The sequence below is a fragment of the Erigeron canadensis genome, chromosome 3, assembly GCF_010389155.1.
Source record: "Erigeron canadensis isolate Cc75 chromosome 3, C_canadensis_v1, whole genome shotgun sequence".
Taxonomy (NCBI): Eukaryota; Viridiplantae; Streptophyta; class Magnoliopsida; order Asterales; family Asteraceae; genus Erigeron; species Erigeron canadensis.
In genome coordinates, this window is record NC_057763.1 from 732,424 (window position 1) to 757,033 (window position 24,610).

The 24,610-nt window shown below is 32.7% G+C and overlaps 4 protein-coding genes across 5 annotated transcripts; 1 reads left to right on the top strand and 3 right to left on the bottom strand.

Moving 5' to 3' along the window:
- Window positions 1–1,853: 1,853 nt before the first annotated feature.
- Window positions 1,854–5,374, top strand: LOC122594338 (alpha-ketoglutarate-dependent dioxygenase AlkB-like). Its single transcript, XM_043766812.1, has 4 exons — window positions 1,854–2,021; window positions 2,902–3,207; window positions 3,418–3,738; window positions 4,303–5,374. The coding sequence occupies exons 1-4, from the start codon at window positions 1,869–1,871 to the stop codon at window positions 4,576–4,578; spliced, it is 1,056 nt and encodes a 351-aa protein (XP_043622747.1). The 5' UTR covers window positions 1,854–1,868; the 3' UTR covers window positions 4,579–5,374.
- Window positions 5,375–6,209: 835 nt separating this feature from the next.
- Window positions 6,210–8,606, bottom strand: LOC122593190. The gene is made up of 5 exons (XM_043765562.1): window positions 7,936–8,606; window positions 7,610–7,808; window positions 7,220–7,498; window positions 6,908–7,025; window positions 6,210–6,824 (listed from the first exon to the last, which is right to left on the bottom strand). The coding sequence occupies exons 1-5, from the start codon at window positions 8,462–8,464 to the stop codon at window positions 6,285–6,287; spliced, it is 1,665 nt and encodes a 554-aa protein (XP_043621497.1). The 5' UTR covers window positions 8,465–8,606; the 3' UTR covers window positions 6,210–6,284.
- Window positions 8,607–9,092: 486 nt separating this feature from the next.
- On the bottom strand, window positions 9,093–12,230 carry LOC122593191 (heavy metal-associated isoprenylated plant protein 41-like). The gene is made up of 5 exons (XM_043765563.1): window positions 11,827–12,230; window positions 11,195–11,393; window positions 10,613–10,891; window positions 9,619–10,127; window positions 9,093–9,538 (listed from the first exon to the last, which is right to left on the bottom strand). Exons 1-5 carry the CDS (start codon window positions 12,050–12,052, stop codon window positions 9,375–9,377), a joined length of 1,377 nt encoding a protein of 458 aa, XP_043621498.1. The 5' UTR covers window positions 12,053–12,230; the 3' UTR covers window positions 9,093–9,374.
- A 981-nt stretch (window positions 12,231–13,211) lies between these two features.
- On the bottom strand, window positions 13,212–17,709 carry LOC122593193 (25S rRNA (uridine-N(3))-methyltransferase-like). 2 transcript variants are annotated; one of them, XM_043765565.1, is made up of 5 exons: window positions 17,371–17,709; window positions 14,750–14,948; window positions 14,318–14,596; window positions 13,869–13,983; window positions 13,212–13,804 (listed from the first exon to the last, which is right to left on the bottom strand). In XM_043765565.1, exons 1-5 carry the CDS (start codon window positions 17,597–17,599, stop codon window positions 13,322–13,324), a joined length of 1,305 nt encoding a protein of 434 aa, XP_043621500.1. In that variant the 5' UTR covers window positions 17,600–17,709; the 3' UTR covers window positions 13,212–13,321. The 2 variants fall into 2 exon arrangements, with proteins under 2 accessions (XP_043621500.1, XP_043621499.1); XM_043765564.1 differs by having other exon boundaries at window positions 13,869–13,986.
- Window positions 17,710–24,610: the final 6,901 nt, after the last annotated feature.

Genomic DNA, 24,610 nt, shown 5'->3' on the forward strand with positions numbered 1-24,610 from the left:
TTTATTGAAGTTGTTCACTGGGACACCATTAGCGATATTTGAATTTTACAAAATCATAATATGCCAATCAAAGTTGTAGATTGTGATATACTTAGCGATATTTGAATATTAAAAAATTATTATAGATCATTTTCATTTTATCGGTTGTATTGTTAAACATGGTGTATTACATTCTTTTTTTATTCTATTAAAAATAATATTTTATTATTAGATAAAATCATCATAAATATTTAAATTAAAATATGACAATGTTATCTATGTTTTCTATACTGATTATGTTTTTACATGTTTTTTTTTTCTTCAGTCATGATAATTACTAAAAAAAATTCTAAAAAGAATAATAATACAATTATTTTTAAAATCTTAATATATTTACAATAAATTTATCTAACTTTAATTAATTAGTTATGTATTTATATCATTGAACGTACTATTAAAATATATATTATCTGTTATTGTGTTAGATATATTAGATATTATTCTATTGGATAGAGATAAGCTACTCCCTCCATCCCATCAAATGTGTCCACTTTTAAAAATTTAAGGTCAATTTTTTGCAACTTTGACCTTGAAAATCTTTGATTGTGTTATATAATATTCGATAGAAGTTATATTGATGTAAAAATATATAAAACTCAATTAATTCATAATCTTACGGGTGTTCGTGGACCGGTTTGGTCCGGTTTTGACTAAATTTCAAACCAAACCGACATTTCCGGTTTTAACATATATTAAACCAAATCAAACCAAGTAACTTGTCAAACCGAACCAAACGAAACCATGTGAACCGGTCCGGTTTAGCCGGTTTGACGGTTTTACATTCTATTTCTCTTTCTTTTATTTCTATATAATCTTGTGTATATTTGTAAAGATTTGTGACAAGGAATCATAAAGAACACTTAAAATTAAAACATTTATCACATTATTAGAACACAATACACGTTTGAGCCAACAATGAGAATACATTCATCATATAATATTTTTCATATAGATCCCACATAATTTAATTTGTAAGAGAAAGAAAGTTTAATTTCTCCAAAAACATATACAAGGTCGAAGCAAAATATTTACATAAAATATATTATATCCATTGTAGTATCAACACATTATCGTAATTAATATCCATTGTAGTACCAACACATTATCATAAAACTATATATCTGTGTATTTTTTTCTCTTGATTTGAACGACTAAATATTATCAAATATTATGTACGTAAATGCTATTTGGTCAGGTCCGGTTTATGACGGTTTGTATTTTTTAAACCGTAACTGAACCAATGAACCCGGTTTTTTAAAAGATATACTATCAAAACAAACTTTAACAACTCAATCCGACCAAACCAATCCATATACCACGGTTTGGTTCGGTTTTGACGGTTAGACGGTTTGATGAACACCTGTAACTCATATAATTTCATCAAGTATTATCCAACATAAACAAAGATATTCAAGGTCAAAGATGTAAATATTTGACTTTGAAAATTTAAAAGTGGATACATTTGATGGGACGCAAAAGGTATAATTCTTTATTTATTATATTAGAACCATTGTTTAAAAAATATAAATTTGTAATGAAAAACAAAAAAAATATAAATTAAAGTCAATTTTAAATAATAAAGTTGTAATTGATCGATAAGTTCTTAAAGTTTTTAAAAAGATTATAAAAAATTACCTGATCTACCTTGGATGAACTACGTTATCCTATGAAAAAAACGAAACTTACTCGTATTTGTTTAGAAAAAGAAAAAAAAAACGAAGCTTATTCAGTTATTTGACTTATTTGTTTAATTAATTTGTAATGTAAAACCCAATAGTATATAAATCCCCTTTCACCTTCTTTTAAAATTCGATTTTTGGGAAATAACCATGATGAATCATTTGTGTGGAATTGGTCAGTCATCATCATCGTTGATTGGATTGATCTGCAAAAAACATACATTAAATCTTTTTCAGTTTTCATCTCATCGTGGAATTATGAATCTTTGTAAAGTTTCTCACCATCCCATTCGCCATTTAAAGGTCAGTACTTTTTATACTAAATTAATATAACCCCACTTCTTTTTAACCTTTTGTAATTTGTACTCTATATTTTGGTATGTTTATTCACTCTTTCTAGCAAACTTTGTATTTTGAGCTGTTAAAATGTTGAAAAAGTGGCCTTATAAATAGAATATTAAAATGGGGTGATGCATTTGTTAGAAAATAGGTCTCTTAAGCAGGAAGAATTTACTATTTCAAATGTTGTTAAATATTAATTAGGGTTAAATATATGGAAGTGTAAGTAACTTTTACATTTTTTTTATTGTGTGAATGTAACTTTCATTTGGTTCATTGTATGTAACTAACCCGTTAAATTTGAACGATTAATGTAAAATTTTTACGTTGACCAATCAAAACCTTCAACGTGGCAGCTCATATGGTGTGCCATGTATACACTTTTACATTAATCGTTCAATTCAGCGGGTTAGTTACATACAATGAACCAAATAAAAATTACCACACAATAGGAAAAGTGTAAAAGTTACTTACACCCCTAGATAGTAAACCCTATTAATTATAAAAGACTTGTGCATTCTTTAGATCAATAGATTGCCTTTTCTTTAACGTGTTGGCCCGAAAAAAAATGAAACGAAAATCGCCAAACTTAAGAACACGTTGGTAGACACATAGTTCAAAAATGTATGAATCTGCAGAATTTATCCATTGGGTTAGATAAAAATGCAGAATGTTGCATACCAGCAACTAAGACTTGTCGGCTTTGAAATGTATCTACAGGAAGACTTCAGATTGTAAAGAATAAGTTTTTTAGTTCTATTGAGACTTTGTTAGCTTATAGTTTTGTTTTTTTTTTCTTGTATATGTTGTGTATACACTTATTACAAACTTTTCATGTGATTAGGATGCATTTCTTCGATCTTCAGTTTCAGATCATGACTCTGATATGTACAAGCGGGCTTCTCTTTCTTTATATGAATCTCTAGTAGCATTTGGTAAAGGTTGGGCAACATATTCTACTGGAACGGCCAAGCAATATCATCAGATTGGTGGTGCTGCTAATTTTCGCCAAACAGAACCGTTTAGTTTGATTCTCCCCAGGAACATTGGCAATAAATCAACCAAAAAGAAGAATGATGCTGAAAGTACGTATAAAATACTTGGATCTGGAATGATACTTTTGAAGAATTACCTCAGCATTAGTGACCAGGTACGTTCTGTATTCGAGCTCTATTATTTCTGCCTGCTACAACATGTGTATTTTGAAGTTCTGCTTATATCAAATGAAGCTAAAGTAAAATCATGATGCTTTGTTAATTTAGTTGCAAAGTTCCACGAATAATGCATCATGCTTGTTCAGCAATTGAGTTATAAGTTCGATTAATTAATACTCGTATCAACTTGCACATCATTTTATCAGGTTGAAATAGTGAATATATGTCAAGAAGTAGGCATAGGTCCTGGGGGATTTTACCAGCCTGTTTTCTTAAGTGGAGCAAAAATGAAATTGCAGATGATGTGCCTTGGTCGAAACTGGGACCCACAAACAAGCTCTTATACACGTTACAGAAGTGATGGTGTTCAAGCCCCATCACTTCCCGATACACTTGTTTCATTGGTTGAAACTTCACTTCAAGAATCTTGTGCCCTGACAAAGTCGAAGGATGAAATTCCTTTAATGTCTCCTGATGTTTGTATAGTGAATTTCTACACAACTACCGGTCGGCTTGGTCTCCACCAGGTTTGATACACAACCTTTATATCTGTTATGTAAATAAATTGGTAGTACACTTTGTATGTAGATTTGGACAAAAGGCAAAAGCATTTTGCATAAGAATTTTTGTAGACTGTCAAATATCCTTTTTTCTTGAAGTTTTTTGTATTGCTTTTGACATTTATATAAGAACTGTGGTTAGCCTGTCTTGAAACATGTAAATAGATCATTTCATTCAGTAAACAAGCTGTCAACCGAAGTGTTAAAATGTTCCTGGGGCTTTTTTAGTGCCGTTGAACATACGCCACGCTATATTGGACAGTACCACAAACACCTTTTTACCAATTTTCCTTACTAAAATTTACAAAATCTGGAGTTCTTAAGATAAACTATTGAGTTTTGTTGCTGCATTTGAATACAGTGTCGATTACTCTTGACCCATTTGACCCATGCAGCTCATTTCAAATTTAGTTGAATTCTTTAACAGAAGTTATTACCCATTACAGATAAAGTATAATCTAAGTTGACTCTTTACTAGAGGTAAATGCGTTGGAAATGCCTACTGGAAGTTAATTGCTTTTTATGTTGCAGGATAAAGATGAGAGCCCTGATAGTCTGAGAAGAGGATTGCCTGTAGTTTCCATCTCCATTGGCGACTCTGCAGAATTCTTGTATGGTGATACAAGAGATACACAAAAGGCAAAAAAGGTTTTGTTAAAATCTGGAGACATACTAATATTCGGTGGCAAATGTAGACATATTTTTCATGGGGTACAGTCGATCATACCGTACTCAGCTCCTCTGTCATTGTTACAAAAGACCATGCTCAGACCTGGCCGTCTTAACCTTACTTTGAGAAAATATTAATTAGGCTGAACGGATGATGTTGCCATAAGTTTGACCATGCTAATTTTTCTTTTTGAAGGTGGCTAGAAAACCCCATTAAACATTGACAAACTTTTGGAAGTTTGAAAGATTTTTTTCTAGGACTAGTAAAGTTAGTTTTCCGCCATAGAATGAGATCAGAGTTTGCTGCTTTTTAATGCAATCTGCTCGTATTTTGTTTGCCTAATTCACAAAATTTCCTAGCTTTGAAATGCCTTTTCCTTCCGAAAGGTGATTGGACTTTTAGATCTTCACTACCTAAATGCTTTTGTTTTTATGATAGATTGATAGATAGTGGTTTGCTGTACGGTTTATACTACTTTTTGTCAGTACCGAGGAAGTAACTCGGTGTGTTCATTATTCGATCTGTTCAACCGGTCTATTTATTAGTTAAATCCTTTAGCCTAACTATGACTGAGTACGTAACCCAAATAGGCCATGTTATAGTTGTTTGTAAGTTTTTGTTTCGAATTTGGATTGGGATAAGATCCCTAATAGTCTCAAAAGAGGATTCTTTGGGGTTTCTAGGCCTCTCCCAAAGGTGGTGTCACGGGCTCTTCACCAATTTGTCACGGGAAGACACCGTTGGCATGACTTCTTCACAAGCATGTCACCAAAAAGCTCTTCCTCGTAAAGAAATATTGAAGACGAGCTGAGTGGATTATTGATGGAGACAATACTTCATGTTATACATAGATTATAGTAATATATATTTACATGGTGAAGTATTTATGTGTGCATGTGTGTATTTTTTTATTTTAATGTAGGTATTTTAGTATATTGGGTATAATAAAATATGTGAGAAAGAAGTAAGGAAATGGGAAGGAAGAGATATTGTTTGCAGAAATGTGTCATGAGGTTAAAAAATAAGAAAAATATGACATGGCGTTGATGTGGTAGTGGAGAGAAGTAAAAACAGAAGCATGATTGTATCGGAATCACATAGTTTTGGTATTTTGCCGCAGTTCTAGAATCTAGACAGTTTTCACGGAGAAAAGAAAATTGTCGTGGATTGAGCCCCTGCACCGTGGTGAAAAAGCTCTCACATGGTAAGAAAAAAAAAAGAAAAAGAAGTAAACCTTGAATCCATTTAACACATGCAGTTTAAGGACATCAACATCATCCTTGCGTTTCTCCGTGTAGTGGGCTTATTATAAAATAATAAATTGCGGTGATAATGCTACTAACTTTATCTTTCTATTAAATCACAAAAGCTACAAAAACAACATTATAATCAAACTTGTCGGGACTAATTGGTATTTTCGGGATTAGTGGATTACCAATCCTCCTTGCACCCACCGGCCACAAGTAGGTGCAAAATATTTAAGGCCAAGGAAAATGAAGAAATTTGACCCAACGATGAAGGAGGCATCAACAAACCAATAACTTTGTAAACTTGACCCTTTCTACCAGTTGAATCTTATGTGGTTGAATCTTTGTTTCCAACTTATGTAAAAACTAGAAACCTTATTATGCTATGCTAGCCTATGAATGAATCAGATTTGGCGTATACCACTTTTTTTGTTTGCAAAATTTTGGCATTTGATACATGTTTGTTTTTGGCAGTCTCTCTATTATACGAAGATAACACAGACTCTTATAAAGCTTAAACATGCATAAAATTCATTTGCATACATATTAAAAGTAAGTCCAAGCCATTACAGTACTATCTCACAAAAAGAAAAATACTAAGAACACCAATAACTAACTACTAAGACTACAAATATCATCAAACATCTTTTATAAAGCTTATTCATCCATATTTTGTATGCATCAATTTCTTTATTTAAGGACTTTACAGATTCCATTAACTTTTCCTTTTGAATCTTTTCTTTACGTAAAGCCTCAATTCCTGCTTCTTTCTCATTCCTTCGGCGAGTTTGAGACTCCATTAGTTTTTCTTTGTATGAATCCATTTCTTTACTTTGGGATTTTAAAGCTTCCGTTAACTTTTCTTTTTGAATCTTTTCCATAGCCAAAGCCGCATTCGCGACATCTTTCTCCTTCCTTTGATGAGTTAGAGACTCCGTTAGTTTTTCTTTCTGAATCTTTTCTATAACCAAAGCTGCAATCGCTACTTCTTTCTCCTTCCTTTGATGAGTTAGAGACTCGATTAGTTTTTCTTTCTCATCCCTTTCACGACGAATCTCATACATTGCTTTTTTATACCGGCCACTTAGAGATGGATCAATCCAGTCAATGGATTTACAGTGCTCACTATCAGGTCCCTACATACAGTCTCAAAATTAATTTGTAATATTAGTAAACAATCAATCTCTAATATTACAAAAATACTCCGTAACAAACTTACTTTATATTTAGGACAACCCATAAATCTTCTGTTTGGGTTGTTCTTTGACCAAGATATATGCTCAACTCTTCTTAGAGGAGGATCGCAATTGCATAATCCATCTTCCTTGATCGGATTGCTGTTGCAAAGTACAGAAGAGCAAGAACACATTTAGTCTCAATTGGTGTGGGCAAAACATATTAGAGGTGAACAAACGTATACAACGGCAAAATAATGACACGGAGACTCTGTGAAAACAAAATACATTTTAAAAGTGATTGCTAGAAATAGAAATGAAGAACACAAAGTGTGTTTCTACATCATGCAGCTTACCCTTTCGAAAACAACACAAACTTATAAGTACTGCACTCTCCTAAAGGAAATGATGCGTCAGATCTCTTTCCGTCTCCTCTTTTATTGCTGTAACCTGGATAATCTTCAAGTTTGAACTCCATGAGTTCAAGCAATATTAGAGAATTTTGAGTGGCAAGCTCTTCAATATTCCAAGATTGGAAAGGATCGGAAGTCTTGTGGGTTACATGAACTTCACCCTTTGGACGCAACATGCCACTTGCATTCTTAAGGAAACCACAAACCAGATTTCTGTGCATCCTTTAAAGTTCGTGGAAATATAACCAAGAAAGATGAACATTTTACAAGTAGTAAACCAGATATGAAACTGTGAAAATTAACTAGCACAAATACATTAGAAAAGGAGCTTACTTGATGACCCGTTGATCATCTTCAAGCCCCAGAAAACCGGCATGTGGAAAGTTAAAAATAATCCGGTCAAACTTCTGCATTTGAAGATCTCTATGAAGCTTCATTTGGAGTGCATCAACTTCATGTAACAACTGAGCTCCAAGAGAATGCAAGTTCTCCAAGTTTGTTTTTGCTCCCTTGTATTTCTTAATCACAACATCTAATAAAAGGGAATCATTGATAACAGGGGAAATTTCATAAAAACTTTTATGCTTAATTATCTCAATTCCATATATATAATTACCAACAAAGAAAGTGAAGACAAAATACGGGAAATCGTTAATTACCACAAGAATCAAGGGAAGTAGCCACGATGTTGGAAGCATCACCAAAAGTCATAGCCAAACTACGTGAAAATGAGAAATCTCCTTCTCCAACCAGCAATATCCGATGATCAGACGAATAATGCTTTAACCATTTTACTTTCTTCTCACTCCTTATCCTTCTCCTCCTCACAGAGTTGGGCTGGTTTGGGCACTTTGCTCCCGAGCTCTCTTCTTCACTCAAAGACGTCAAATTTCCTTCTCCTGCCAAATTAGACGAATAATGCTTCAACCATTTTACTTTCTTTCCACTCCTTCTCATTCTCCTTTTACTAGAATTGGGTTGGTTTGGGCAGCTTGCGCCCACCGAGTTTTCTTCTTCCCTTAAAGATGTCAATCCTCCTTCTCCTACCAATAGTTTCTGGTGATCAGACGAATAATGCTTCACCGCTTTTACTTTCTTCACACTCCTTCTCCTTCTCCTTTTACTCCTAGAATTGGATTGGTTTGGGCAGCTTGCACCCACCGGGTTCTCTTCTTCCCTCAAAGACATTAGCAATCTTCTCTAGATTGTGTAAATTTTGTTGACAGATGTGGGTGATTTTGACGACTTACAAATATGCTTGACTTGACTCCGATCACTTAGTAGAGAAGAGAGAAAGTATGTTTAGTCTGCTTTTTTAAAGGAAGCAACTAACGACTTATGGGTCTTTGCTTTTTAGCTCTACAAATGATTAAAGTGCTACAGTAAATAAGTTCTAAAACATTTCCTTCAATGTTAAGAAAATACGGACATAAAGGTGGCCAAATAGGCCAACACAATCACTAACCAACCGCTAGAAAGTTGCGTGGAGTCGATCATCGATTCTTCGTCACCCGTATATCTTGACAAAAAATTAAAAAAGTTGAATAACTATATGCATCCGACAAAATTAAACACACTTATTATTAGACGAGTAAAGTACTTATTTTGAAATGAGAAATGGTTTTGCTAACTTATGCCATGGGGTACAAGCTATGGAATATCTAATAAAATATACATTTCTGAAATATAAACAAATGCATTTTATTTATTTTTTTTATCAATTTAATATAAAAATATTTACCATTTTAATATGAACCATAAATATATATAGTTTTTTATATCTACACCAAAGGTTCTCTAAATCTGACTGAACAAGTTGAAACAAGAAAGATTCTTAGTACTAGAAGCAGAAAAAGGTAAACAACAATGTTTTCCCAGTTGACAATTATGACAAATGGGTAATGTTTTACAAGAGCATGAAAGAAATTTCCTAGAAACTAAAAAATCAAAGATTGTCAGGGGAGGCCTCGACAACGATGTCAAGTAAGAGATGTGACAACAGTGAACGACACAGTAGAAGAAGATCGATCCAATGAAGGTAAAACAGGATAAAAACTCGCCAAAGCTACCGCTCTGAAAAGTGTTCAGGGGGACGTCATTACTGTACTAGGTACATTTGTCCTATCCTAGTGTAGTCAGAAGGATGGGGCTGTAGCCCGCTTTCAGACAGTGACAAGTTGTATCCTGCAGCTGCAGCGTGCTCGAACGTAGGATGTATTAATAGCGAGCCGGAGGGTGATACACTATCATAGGTTGACCAACCTAAATAAGCAACAAAACAGCACCATTACCAACCATAATTGATCTTGATTTAGGACAAGATGTTAGTAAAGAAAGACTACCTGGAGCACCAGTGTCCGTGTAGTACATTGGGTCAGCCTGAGGTGGCTGCAAAGACATTGAAGAAAAAGCTGAAGCCAGATCTGTAGAAGTCGCACCCTGTTCCCCATAAAGCAGAGTAGGGGAAGCAGTGTAACTAGGCCAAGAGTTAGGCTGAGCATGCCCGTATGCAGACCAATCTGGCATGGTTGTAGGCTGCGACTGTTGTCCTTGAGATAGGCTTGCTAATGGTAGTTGCTGGTCTGATCCATATGTGGCAGTTGGGTATTGCGATGGTTGCCCAAATAAATTGACTGGAGCGGGTTGTTGTGGAGCCGAGGAAAATGCCTGAGCCGGAAAGTAATGTGGAGCCGATCTAACAGCCCCTGAAGGCTGCAAACCTGCAAAACAATTCCCAAAAGGACGTTGGGTGACTTGCTGGCAATACTGTTGAGGCATATAAAGCTTTTTCTGAGGCTGCTTCTTTTTTTGTGAAACTTTGTTCCGGCCAGCTGAGGGTCCACACTTGGCTCTGATACCATGAAAGTTAAGAGTATTCAGTATTAATCAACGGCTATAAATATACAATATAGCGCCATCATGTGACCACTTGGGTCCACAGATGAAGACTAGGTCACGTAAAACTTACCAAATGCAAGTGGAAAAACTATATCGTGTGATCCATGTGTGAGGATGGTGAATTACCGGGCATGAGTTATATGCAGTATGCGCTCTGGGTACCAAGACCAGAGGGTCCCCCCCCCCCCCCCCTTTTTTTTTTCTTCTTTTTTTAAGATAAATAAACCAACTATAACTATGTAGGTTCTTTGCCTAAGAGTATATAATGACAACATAAATGCTTTAACTAACAGGTGTCACAGATTTTAAACAGAAGCAAGGGTAAAATGTTTCTAAAATTTCAAGAAATTGGTAGTTCGCTTTTGTTACTGAAAAATTTTAAAGGTGGTTTCTAGAAATAGAAATGAACAGAGTATGTTTCCACATTATGCAGCTTACCCTTTCGAAAAGAAGACAAACTTATACGTACTGCACGCTCCTAAAGGAAATGATGAGTCAGATCTGTCTCCATCTCCTCTTTTGTTGTGGTAGCCTGGATAATCTTTAAGTCTGAAGTTTACGCGTTCAAGCAATGTTAGAGAATTTTGAGTAGCAAGTTCTTCGATGTTCCATAAATGAAAAGGATCTGAAGTCTTGTGCGTTACGTGAATTTCACCCTTTGGATGCAACATCTCACTCGCGTTTTTAAGGAAACCACAAACAAGAATTCTGTGAATCCTACAAGCAACAAAAAGTTCGTGAAAAACAAACAAAAGTAAAATATTATTTTTTTTATTATAAGACACTAAATAGATAAATAATTTACAAGAAGTAAACCAAATATGATACTTGGAGAATTAACTTTTTTTTAAAAAAACTAAATATTACACTAATTCTACCCCTAAACAATCATGTCTATGCCAAGGTTTGAACCTTGGTCTCCTTCCCAAGAGGATCTATCCAAGCCTCTACCAAATTGGCTAACCCGGCGTTGGCACTTGGAGAATTAACTAGCACAAATTCATTAAACAAGGGGCTTACATGATAACTTGTTGATCATCTTCAAGCCCCAAAAAACCGGCATGTGGAAAGTTAAAAATAATCCGGTCAAACTTCTGCTTTTGAAGATCTTTATGGAGGTTCATTTGCAGGGCATCAACTTCATGTAACAACTGAGCTCCAAGAGAACGCAAGATTTCCATGTTTGTCTTTGCTCCCTTGTATTTCTTAATCACAGCATCTAATAAAAGAGAATCATTGATAATAGGGAAAACTACAGAGAAACTTTTATGCTTCATTATCACAAGTTCTTAACCATATAGACATAGAGGAGATTAAGGTGCAAAGGGTGTTAAAATGTGAAGCGTGGACGGCCTTCCTCCCCGTCACTGCCACCGCTTCGAAATTATGATTTTAAGCGGAAAAGCATTGATAAGGGGGACCTGGTGGGGTGATTGTTCATAGAGGGCGATTGATGAGGGGGTGATCTACCTCATGTATGTTATTAGTAACTAAACATATAGCTCTACGTTACTACACTAATATTATTAGGGCTTCAAACACTTCGTAACTTATACACTTCGCATAATAACACACATCTATTATTATTATTATTATTATACACAAACAAAATAATTAAAGACAAAAAAAAAGGGGGGGTAATAGTTAGATACCATAAGAATCAAAGGAAGTAGCGACAATGTTAGAAACATCACCAAAAGCCAAAGCCAAACTAAGTGAAAACGAGAAATCTCCTTCTCCAACCAACAAAATCCGATGATCAGATGAATAATGCTTCAACCATCTTACTTCTTTCTGCTTCCCACTCCTTCTACTGCTAGAATTGGGTTGGTTTGGGCCGCTTAAGCCCACCGGGTTTTCTTCTTCCCTCAAAGGCATGATCAAACTTGTCCAGATTGTGATCTTGACGACATACAACTCTGCAGGTTGACTTGACTCCGATCACTTAATTAGTCGAGAAGGAACAAAGTATGTTTGGTTTGCTTTTTCTGAAGGAAGGGAAGCGAAGCGACGACTTAGGGGTCTTTCTTTTTTAACTCCTACGAATTATTTTTTTTAAACGGCAACTCTACAAATTATTAAAGTGCACAATGGGCCAACCCAATAATATTAGGATAGTCATTCCTAATATCAAAACAATTAATAAAACTTATACTTTCTATATATCAAAAACCTATCCGTAAATGTACGACAGTCCATACTAAAACCTTTGTTATCATTATTGTATCCTTATTCTATCGAACCAACTATATTTATTTAATTAAATATAAGTATTTAAAAAGATATTCAAATTTATTTTTTAATTCTGGATTTCGTTTTTTTATTAAATATAAAATTCTTTTATTTTCAAATCTATTAATATGAAATTTGTATGTTGATTTGTGTTGTTTATGTTGAAAATTATTGGTAAACAAGCTGTAGAATTAGTATTTATTTTAGAATAATGAATAACTCACACCAATCGGCTTGGCCACTTGGAGTTGTACGCGAACTTCCAACAATGTCGTTTCTTGAATTGCTAAACGTTGATAGACTTATTATTAAGCCCGGGTTTTACAAAAATGAAGGCACATTTTTTTTTTTAATACTTTATTATTCTTGAAAATATATATATATATTTTTTATAAACTGAAACCCAACATTTGGAATAAATCACTTATAAAAAAGTCTTACTAAAAAGAAATGGAGTAAAAAGCTAAAAAGCCAATAAATCCTTGCTTCTTGAAAAATACTTATTAAGCTTGGAAAAAAATTACTAAGCATAAGTTGTTTCGGTAGGAAAAAGAAAAAAAAAAACCTGAAAAATGCTTAATAGCACTAACAAAACACAATTAGTTTACAAGGGCAAAATTAAAAAAAGGTATGCCAAACACCCCCTTAAGAGAGCTTATTAGCTTATTATGGGTCAAATAAGTTGGTTTAACTTCCAAACAACTTATTAGATTACCTTGTGCTATGCAAGCCTATGAATGAGTCATGTTTGGTTTGGCAGTCTACATATTAAAAGGAATGAAGTAAACAGCAAGACATACAAAGCTTTAACATACATAAACTTCATTTGCATTCAAATTGAAAATAAGTCCAAGGCTCCAAGACATTACAGTACTATATCACTAAACAAATACTCAGAACACCAACAGGCAACAACTACCGTTTCTTTGAACGACAACACCAATAACCAACGACTAAGACTGCCGATACCATCAAACATCTTTTATAAAGCTTATTCTGCCAAATTTCGAATGCATCAGTTTCTTTATTTGGGGATTTCAAAGCTTCCATTAACTTTTTCTTTTGGATCCTTTCTTCAGGTAAAGCTTCAATTGCTGCTTCTTTCTCATTCCTTTGATGAGTTAGAGACACCATTAGTTCTTCTATGTATGCAAGCATTTCTTTATTTTGAGATTTCAAAGCTACCATTAACTTTTCGTTTTGAATCTTTTCTTCAACTAATGCTTCAATTTCTGCTTCTTTCTCCTTCCTTTGATGAGTTAGAGACTTCATTAGCCTTTCTTTCTCATCCCTTTCACGACGAATTAAATGAAGCTCATACATTGCTTCTTTATACCTTGATTCACTCAAAGGAGGATCAATCCAGTCGACGGATTTACAATGCACACTTTCAGGTCCCTACATACAATCTCAAAATTAATTTGTTATCGTAAACAATCAAGCTCTAAAATTACAAACTTACTCCATATTTAGGACAACCCATAAATCTTCTGTTTGGGTTCTTCTTTGACCAAGATGTATGCTCAACTTTTTTTAGAGGAGGCTTACAATTGCATAATCCATCTTCCTTGCTCGAACTGCTGTTGCGATTTACAGAAGAGCAAGAGCACATTTAGGGCTCAATGATGCATGCAAATTTTGGGCAAAACAATATTAGAGGTGAATGAACATATATAATGGCAAAATAAAAGTTATACCTAACGGTTATTATAGATAATGACGCGGACCATTATGGAAAAGAAAAACATTTAAATTAACTTAATGGTCAAGGAAGCATTAAGCCGAAGTCAGGGTTAAACATTTCAAAAATTGCAAGAAATTGGAAGTCTGTTTCTATTATTGACAAATTCTAAAGATGGTTTTTTAAAATAAAAATGAACACAAGGTATGTTTCTATTTTACGCAGCTTACCCTTTCGAAAACAACACAAACTTATAAGTACTGCACTCCCCTAAAGGAAATGATTCGTCAGATCTGTTTCCATCTCCTCTTTTATTGCTGTAACCTGGATAATCTTTAAGTTTGAACTTTATGCGTTCAAGCAATGTTAGAGAATTTTGAGTGGCAAGTTCTTCGATGTTCCAAGATTGGAAAGGATCGGATGTTTTGTGGGTTACATGAACTTCACCCTTTGGACACAACATGCCACTTGCGTTCTTATAGAAACCACTAACCAGATTTCTGTGCTTCCTACAAGCAACATAAAGTTCGTGGAAAATAAAATGATAAAAGGAAAACATAATCTATATATTATAAGAATCAAGAATGACGAATAATTTACAAGTAAACCTCTATGATACTTTGAGAATTAACTAGCGCATATTCATTAGAAAAAGAGCTTACTTGATGACTTTTTGATCATCTTCAGGCCCAAAAAAACCGGCATGTGGAAAATTATAAATAATCCAGTCAAACTTCTGCATTTGAAGATCTCTATGAAGCTTCATTTGGAGTGCATCAACTTCATGTAACAACTGAGCTCCAAGAGAATGCAAGTTCTCCAAGTTTGTTTTTGCTTCCTTGTATTTCTTAATCACAACATCTAATGAAAGGGAATCACTGATGATAGATTAAGTTGCATAAAACAATTTCCTTTCTATGAAATTTTCCTTTACAGTATGCCAAATCAGAATACAAATATATTTTCTTTATTTGTCTGTTAAAATAAACTCTCAGACAACAAAAAGCATGAATTCTTATTTGACATAAATGTGAACTTAAAAACATTGGAGTGAAACATGAACATGAGTACATGACCACGAACTGAACCTTATCAGTTTGGTTATATTGGTGAGGGAGTAGTGATCAAACCCAAAGATCGTTTTCTTTCCCAAACCAGGAACACGATAGTATGATATTACCCAAAAGGGAATCCTTATTAAGTTTGGGTCATTCTATGGGTGTCTAAAGTAGCAGCCAGAAATCATTGGTTATCAGCCCAGTAGCCACATGCCCCCCTAAAAAGCGGTTTGGTGCTGAAATAAGTGGAGATTCGAATCTTCGTTCCCCAACCAAGGTTTCCGGGGTGTCAACGCTAGTCAGCGTTGCAGGGTCGCTAGACTGGAAGGAAAAATTTCTTCATGGGATTAAGGGGTTCCCGGGCATTTACTCTATTCTAAGAAGCAGCCAGAGATGAACATGAATACATAAAATATATTGGATAGAAAAGTTTGATCTGCATCTTATCAAAAAAAGAAGTAAACCAGAGAAAACATACATATATATCGAATAATTTGGGTAACCAACAACATAAATCACTCTCTTCACACTACGGCTGACAATCAGTGCCGTGTTTGGAATGATGGGTTCAGGTTGTCGAGTTCATATAACAACCGCAAACCCAACCCATTTAGCTAGAAAAGTGGAACTCTAAACAGTAACCCAGTCCTGTAATAAGCCGGTTAATCATGTCGCTGTAGTATATAATTAACAGGTACCGGAGTAAATTTTCCTTCCTCTGTCCCAAAATTATTGTCCATACACAAAAATCACATATTATAATAAAAGTGCAATCATTAAACTGTGCAACCAAATGACCAATAAAAACTTATCAATGACATCCCTAAGGGTACCCAATGCAAAACGAGATAATATATCTAAGGGATAAACCACCCTTCATCAAATTGTAAGCAATGATCATCAGCACCATAAACCAATCTTCCTACTATATTCTGCCCAAAAACTGGTATGTATGTTTAATTATCTCAACCATATATTATAAGGGGTAAACCCATAGTTGTCAAACAGTCAACTCGTACGAGTCAGAGTCACTGGTCGACTCGTACGAGTCGTATCAAACCAAAGTGAAAACGAGGTGACTCGGTGGATGACTCGACTTTGCTCCAAACTCATCCAAGTCTATGCGACTCAGTTTATGCAAGTCACTTTCTGAGTCACAATAAAATAAAAAAATTTAGCATAGTTATTTTATATGTTTTTAAATTAGATTTTATTTCAATAGTATATTTTCTTATTTTCAGCTTAATATATATAAAAATTATATTATATTATATTATCCTTGTACAATAAATACTTGTATATCTATATCTATATCTATCTATACTTATCTATACTTCTATACTACTATATAAAAATTATACCCATATGTTGAAAAGTTTACAACTTGGGACATGCGAAATTACCGTTTTACCCTTAATTAATTAACTTACACAATTATTCCATAATCTTTTAAAGGATATATATTCAGTATCTCTAATTTCAAATATCTTTATATCAATTTCATACACCACTTGACGCCATCACCATCCATTGACGCCACGTACCACATTGCAACTAATATCATCGACGCCGCATTGCGCGGGTATCATGCTCGTAAAGACAATAAGAAATAACCTTTTTATTTTTAGAACTGTTGAATGTTACACCATGCAATATTACATAAATACCCCCTTTTTTCTTTTTTCAAATTATCCTCTTTTTCATTCACTAATTTAATTATTTCCACTAATATAACTAATATATCCTTAATAAAATAAATCATACCACCAGTCCCTTAACTCTTAAAATAACTACACTAATCAGTCACATTTACTTCAATAGACTGCAATTATCGTCATTACCACCTGTCGCTGCCACCACCATTACATTACCGTCGCCACGGACAACATGCTAGTTATTATAAAAGTAAAGATTATCTAATATTGTGACTTTAAAGTCTTATGATATGTGAGTCATGTATCGAGTAAGGAGTCAAAATATTAAGCTTTCGAGTCGAGTGAAATACAATGAGTCCACAACTAATAACTATGGGTAAACCACCCCTTTTATTCTACCCATACATTACAAACCCTCCTTTTAGAGTGTTATACTCTAAAATATTACTGAAACACCTTTGGTGGTATACGACATCAAAAAAAAAAAAAAAAAGAGGCGGCATATGGATCACCTGTATATCTATAATTACCAACAAGGAATTTGAAGACAAAAAAGGGTATGTGAATTACCATAAGAATCAAGGGAAGTAGCCACAATGTTGGAAGCATCACCAAAAGCCATACCCAAACTAAGTGAAAATGAAAAGTCTCCTTCCCCCACCAACAAAATCCGATGATTTGACGAATAATGCTTCAAACATTTTACCACTTTCTTCTGACTGTTACCACTACTCCTCTTCTTAGAATTGGGTTGGTTAGGGCAACTTGAGCCAGATTTTTCTTCTTCCCTCAAAGACATGATGATCTCAAATCCTGGCTAGATAGATTTCATGTGTAAAATATATTTCAAGACAAATGTGGCTGATTTTGACGACTTACAAACTCTGGGTTGACTTGCTTTTGATCACATCATTTAGTAGAGGAAAGAGAGTATTTTTAGTTTGCTTTTCTTTTCTTTATGTATTCTGGAGTTTTTATTAAAAGAAAAGAAAAGCGAAAATTGGATAAGAAAAAAAAGATAAAAAATTATATTTATAAATTAATTCTTGAGTTTTATTATTTAAAAGAAAAGAAAGTGAATAAAAGGATTTAAAGGCATTCTTGAGTTAAAAGAGAAGGATAAGAAAGGATAAAAATATGTAATATTATATTTATAGACCCATAGTTATTATACTTCATATAAAGGTTTGAAAGGTATATTGATAAATTTATAACTTATCCTTCCAAATCATGCCAAATATGGAAGGAAAGTTTTTAGCTTTAAAACCCCTACTTTTCCTTTCCATTACTTTCCTTTCTTTTAATCAAAAACTCAAAAATACAAAAACATAAATTTTTCTTTCCTTCTCTTTCTTATCCCATAAAAATAAAACTCAAAAATGCATTCTTAAAACAGTGATAATCAATTGTTGGTGGTCTTGCTTTTTAACTCTAAAATAATGAAATGATTTAAAGTGCTACGGTTAAGTAATTTTTTTTGTTTTAAATAAAAACATTTCCTCCATTGTTAAGCAAACGGAGAAAAAGGTGTCCAAATACCGTCACTAACCAATCCTCAAAGATTGCGTCAATCGCTCATCGTCACTTTTAAATTGTGTCTCAATTAGATTGAAAATTTTAAACAGTTATGAAACTGTTCGTTTATACTTTATAATTTAAGTTCAGGCCCGTGCCATGAATTTTGGGTGCCCAGCTCAATAATATATTAATGGTGCCCATTAAACGTCAAAATTTGTCATTAACGGCTGAAATATAGTAAGTATATACAAAAAGGTATCAAAACAAACATAACTATAATGTCGTTCGAAAATATAAAATAACTATAGCAAAGTTTTCTAACTTATTTTTAAATGCATCAAAAGTTAAGTTTTGATAATTAATACCACAAATTATTTAAGTCTCACATAAAAAAAATTAATCAAAGTATATAAATCAATATATATGTTTGAACAATGAACACTTCCAGTTTACGTATTTACTCTTTGCGACTATCTGTATATATTAACGTCAAAAAATATAGGATGGGATTATTATGTATGGTATAATAATAAAACAATAATATAATTCATAAGATATTGATGGACTAGTGGACTTTAATATATAAGATAACAACAACATCTTTTGCCTATAGATATATCTTTAGCAGCAAAATTAATTTAATATATCAATATATAGAGTGACTCAGTAACGTATTGTATACAAAATTTGGTGCCCCTTACTTTTTGGTGCCCTGCTCAATTGAGTTTTTCGCACTTGCCCAAGACCGGGCCTGTTTAAATTTATAGGTACAAGCTACAATAATATAAATACAACATTTTAATAGGACCTTATTATTAGAAAATTACTTATTTTGTAACGAGAAAAGTCTTGTAAACTTATGTTTATACTTTACTAGATTAATCCCATATGATGTATATGGTAATATACGCATTACATTAAATTGATTATAAATATAAGATTTTAAGTAATATTACTTGAAGACAATGATTAACATATATACGTTAAAAATATGAAAGTAGTCTCTCTACCTTTGGATAGAGTTAAAACTGTCTACAACTCACCTCTCCCATACCCCGCTCAAGGATTGGGTACAGTTGTTGTAATTAAATAGATTTTTAATAATATTATACTTTTATTATGCATGTAAAATCTAAAAGAAACATATATAAAGTAGAATAAAGAAAAAAAATTAAGAGAAAAATTTAGATATAAAGGTGAAGATAGGAAAATTAAATCATATATAATAACAAATATCAAAAATATATGTGTGAAATTGATAAAGTAAATATCTAATTTAACATTGATAATATAATCGAAAAGTAAAATATTAGATAAAATTATCAATGTAATCTAGTTTTATATTAAATTAAATTAAAGGGAAAAATCTATAAAAAAGGTAACCTATTTACACGAAATTCCTATTAAATGTAACCTATTTTGTTTTCGTCTATTTAAAGGATCTTATTTTCATAAAATTCCTAATAAAGGGTATATCGTTAGATTTTGACAGACGGAGCCCATCAAGTGCCACGTCATCGCTGCCATGTCATCACTTTTGCTGACGTGGCACTTGACTTTGACCATCCCAATATATATATATCGATTTTATATATCATTTTTCTTATTTTTTTTTTCCTTTCTCTCTCCCCGCCAAATTCTCCCCTTTTTCTTCTATTTCCCCCCAAATTGAAGAACCCTAATTACTCCGCTCCAAAATTCGTTCGATTAAACACTAAATTGATAGTAAAAACTTATACCGCAATGTTCCAATCGCACAGGTAAGTGTTTAATATTGCTAGGCTGCCACGACTCTGCGACCTTCGAAGATCCATAATGAATCTATTTCTTTAGCAGAGGAAGCTAAGGCTGATGCAATCTCTGTTGTGATTGACCTTCGAAGTTAAGATATTTCTTTAACAACATATTTTTTAGTTAATCCAACTACAAGTCGAACCCGTTTTCTTTAAGAAAAATTTGAAAAAGTATATTATTTTATGATGATTTGTATATCTAAATATTTTAAATTGTTTATAGAATTTAATATTACAGTCAGTGTTTGATTTAGGTCATTAAAGATCGTTTTTCCTAGATTTTATTAAGATTTTTCTTTTCTTTTTTTTAAACAATTAACGTAGTTATAAAGGTATCTTTGTTAAAATGTAACATTTATATAATACTTTACGAAATACATATAGGATTAGTTAACATTGTTCAAATGGCTTGTTTAAGTATCGAACACGATTAAGGTAAAATGATTAGATAGATTTTGATGAGTCAATTTATTTTTGTGTAAGTTAAGATTGTGCAAACAATTAGAATTTGATTGTGTTCCTAAAAAAAACAATTCTTTTTTTATTAATATAAGAGATAAGAGATATCCTTTAAAGTTATTATTCTATCAAACCAACTATATTTATTTAATTTATATTTAATTAAAAGTATTTAAAAAGATATTCAAATTTAGTTTTTAACGAGATACGTGTAACATTTGTGATTTTTGACTCGTATTAACGTATATTAAACGTAGATAATCTTGATTTAACTCCATGACTTTGTGGCTCAATTGATTTTCGACTCGTTGACCCGAACGTGCTAAATGATTTACTATGCTAACTGATTTAAATAGTTCATGTATTTATGTATGAGTTAGAAACGTGTATTTATACTAGACGAGGCTATGTGGTCGTATTTATCGGTTTTATGACGTAATGTGACGTTAAAAACTGACTAGAAACGTAATCGGGGTGATCCATGGGTCGACCCATGATCCATGAACCACCCATGACCCAACCCTATCCTCCCAATCATCCATCCATTCAATTCTTACACTTTCTCTCTTTCTCATCTCTCACTAAATGCACCAACAACTCATCTCTCTATCTCTCTAAATTCTTGAGTTAATTTAGTGACATCCCAACTAGATTTGCAATAAATTCATCATCATTATCATCACCTAATCATCATATCAAAAGACCAAACCTCAAAGTGCAAGAAATCTCCTTTTATAGCTCAAATACGGGTTAGAAGCTTGTGGAAGATTTGGTAAGTTAAATCTACCTTATATTCATCATTTTATGTTGTTGAACGTGTCTCTAGTTGAATCTAAACGTTTTTGGGTCAAGAATCGAGTCAAAACCGTATTTGAGTCAAACTAGGGTTTCATTTAGGGTTTTGGTTGAATTAAGATGGTTTTGAACTTGTGTTGATGTTATGGACGGAATTTTGTTATGGGTTATGTTTATATGTGTTTATGATGCTTAAAAATGAGTATTTGCACTTCCAAAATCGTTCATAGGTCAATTTTAGTGTTGAAATCCGTTTTGAGCAAGAACATGCCCAGTTGTGCCACATCGAGTAATGATGTGCCACAGTTTTAGTGTAAAGTTCGAACATAGTCAAATATGCGGCACATGCAGGTATGCATGTGCCACATTTTTCCAAAGATTTGAAAAAGCTAAATATGTGCCACATTGAGTAATGATGTTCCACAGTTTTTGTGTAAAGTCTGAACAGGGTCAAATATGCGCCACATGCATGTAAGCATGTGCCACATATTTGCCCAAAAATCTGAAAAAGCCAACTATGTGCCACATGCTTTTCCTACGTGTCACATATTTGCTAATCATGTATATTTAGTGTTCTAAAGTGTTTAAACCTTAGTTGCTTAACCCAAACTCATTATTACATCTTAATGATCCATAACAAGGCGCGTGTAACACTTTGATTTCTACGTCCGGATTTAGTGTCAAACCTCAACTTGTGTTCAATCAAAACCTTTATATCTTTAACCAAATGTTCTAAATTCATTTTACAAACCATCCTTGGGAATGTGGCATAGTTTAGGATATAATGTGATGATAAGATGTTGATGTAATAGGTTTGTGATCGTTGTGCTCCTCATTCGTCTGCTTAATCTCCTTCTAACGACTTCTAGAGGCCAAGGTGAGTTTCGTAGCCCCTACGTTTACTTTATTTGGGGTAGAAAGTGTACTCGTTTGTTAAATGCTTGTCGGTTGATACGTTTGATTATGATATTGAACGAAATGATAACTACTTAATTATTTGCTTGCGATATGTGTTATTGAAACGTTTATTACATATATATACTTACGTTATGGATTGTTAAATTCACGTTATGGGTATCCTTATACTCACGTTATGGGTATTTTTATACTCACGTTATGGGTATGTTTATACTCACGTTATGGGTATCTTTATACTCACGTTATGGGTATCTTTATACTGACGTTATGGGTATCTTTATACTCACGTTGTGGGTATTTTTATACTCACGTTATGGGTATCTTTACACTCACGTTATGTGTATCTTTATACTCACGTATTGGGTTGTTGAGCCCACGTTATTGAACGTTAGTAATCCTCGTATATCATTAACGGTTGTTATCCCGACACACTAGACTTTATTATTTAAACCTACGAACTCACCAACTTTATGTTGACCCGTTTTAGTACACTTTTCAGGTGAACAGGTGAATCAAAGACGTGTTGGATGATAATTGATTGTTTGCATGATAGGATTGGACTTGGACTTTACTGTGGATCCGTGATTCATTGTCCCTGCTTATGGGTTATGCTTAGGATCATATACCATCTTTTGTACTCTCTTTTGTAAACGTTTGATGGTCGTGCTCCTTGTGCATTTTTGTATGGTCTCGGATTTGTAATTGACTAGCTTGTAAGGATTCCCAATCCTTTTAATGCATCTAGATTTGTCTCTACTTAATTTCCATGTCGTGCTGCGCTTTTCTTGTGATATCCCATTATTCCGCCTTGTTGGGGTGTTACAATACGTTACTCAGGCGTTGCCCCGGGAGAAGTTATATTTATTGTGTTCCGTACTGTATAAAAATTATTACATGCTTTTAGAAACATTATATAGCTCAAAACCTGAGTTGATATTGATTTTTTAATGAGAAGCAATTATAAATTAGAAAAAATCGACAGTAAAATTTTATTACAGATTAGTATATTATATAAATTCTAAAAAATAATAAATATAAAAGTAGAATCTTTAAAATAAAAACATAATTAAAGCTAACTTCTCAAATCATTGAAAATAGAAAGTGAAACAAAAATAATCCATAATAATAAAACATCAACCGAAATAACATTGAAATTAATAAGTATTGCAAACAAATTTTTCGGAGATGGTTATGTGTATATATTCAAAATATACACCAACTGTTATCTGTATATATACTATGTAATAATTCACTTGTAATAACATGAGATAATCTTAAAAAGGTTACAAACTTAAAAAATGATAATATGCAATTAAAATAAGTGATCTTTGTAAACAAATTAGAAGCAATTTAAAAAATCAAAACATAATTTGTCAAGCCCAAAATTAAGAATATAAGATGGGTCCAAAATAAAATGAAGTTAGCCCATTAAGAAAATAAAAATGGGCCCAAACAAATAAAATGGCCTGTTACTATTCTTTACACGCATTTCCGTACCTTTGTTTTTAATATATATATTAATTTTGGATTTCGTTCTTCTTAAAATACTAGATTTTAGACCTGTTTTATATATACGTGTTTTACAATATTATTAATATAAGAATTAGTATATGAAGCAAAAAAAAAAAATAAACTTATAAGTTATATGTAGAAATATACTTAAAAAGGAATTGAGATATTTACATGTAAATATTGAATGATAAATCATATCAAGGTTGGATTGTGTAGTAAAGTTTTTTTTATAGAAACTCTTTCAAAGAGGCAATATCTTAACTTTGATTATATAATTGATCGAGTTTTCAATGATGTATTGCACCAAAATAATTTTAATTTCGTTGGCCATGATTGTTAAGAACAATAAAAGTAACTGCTAGTTCGTGGGATTTTCCATAATTTTGTCTGTTGTGATTTTATTTGTAATTTTCAGTTTATATAAAAAGAATATGTGTTCTAAATATAACTTGATTTTGATTACTAATAACAACAATGATATCCTAATTATAGTCTGATTACAATTATTAATAACAACAATATTACAATTATTTTGATTACAATTAATATTATGAAATAAAATATTGATATAAATATGTAACATTCCTAACTTTTAGCTATATTTTGTTCCTTAGATAAACATTATGAAATAAAGTATTAATTATATTTAAATTGGGTTAAACATGTAAATTGATGATGAAAAACAAAAAAGTTAAACCATGTGTCGATTTAATTAATTTTGAAAAATTAAAAGTTGTGATTGATCAATTAAAGTTAGGCCTTTTAGTATATATTAATATTAAGATTAAGATAAAATTCTTTTATTTTCAAATCTA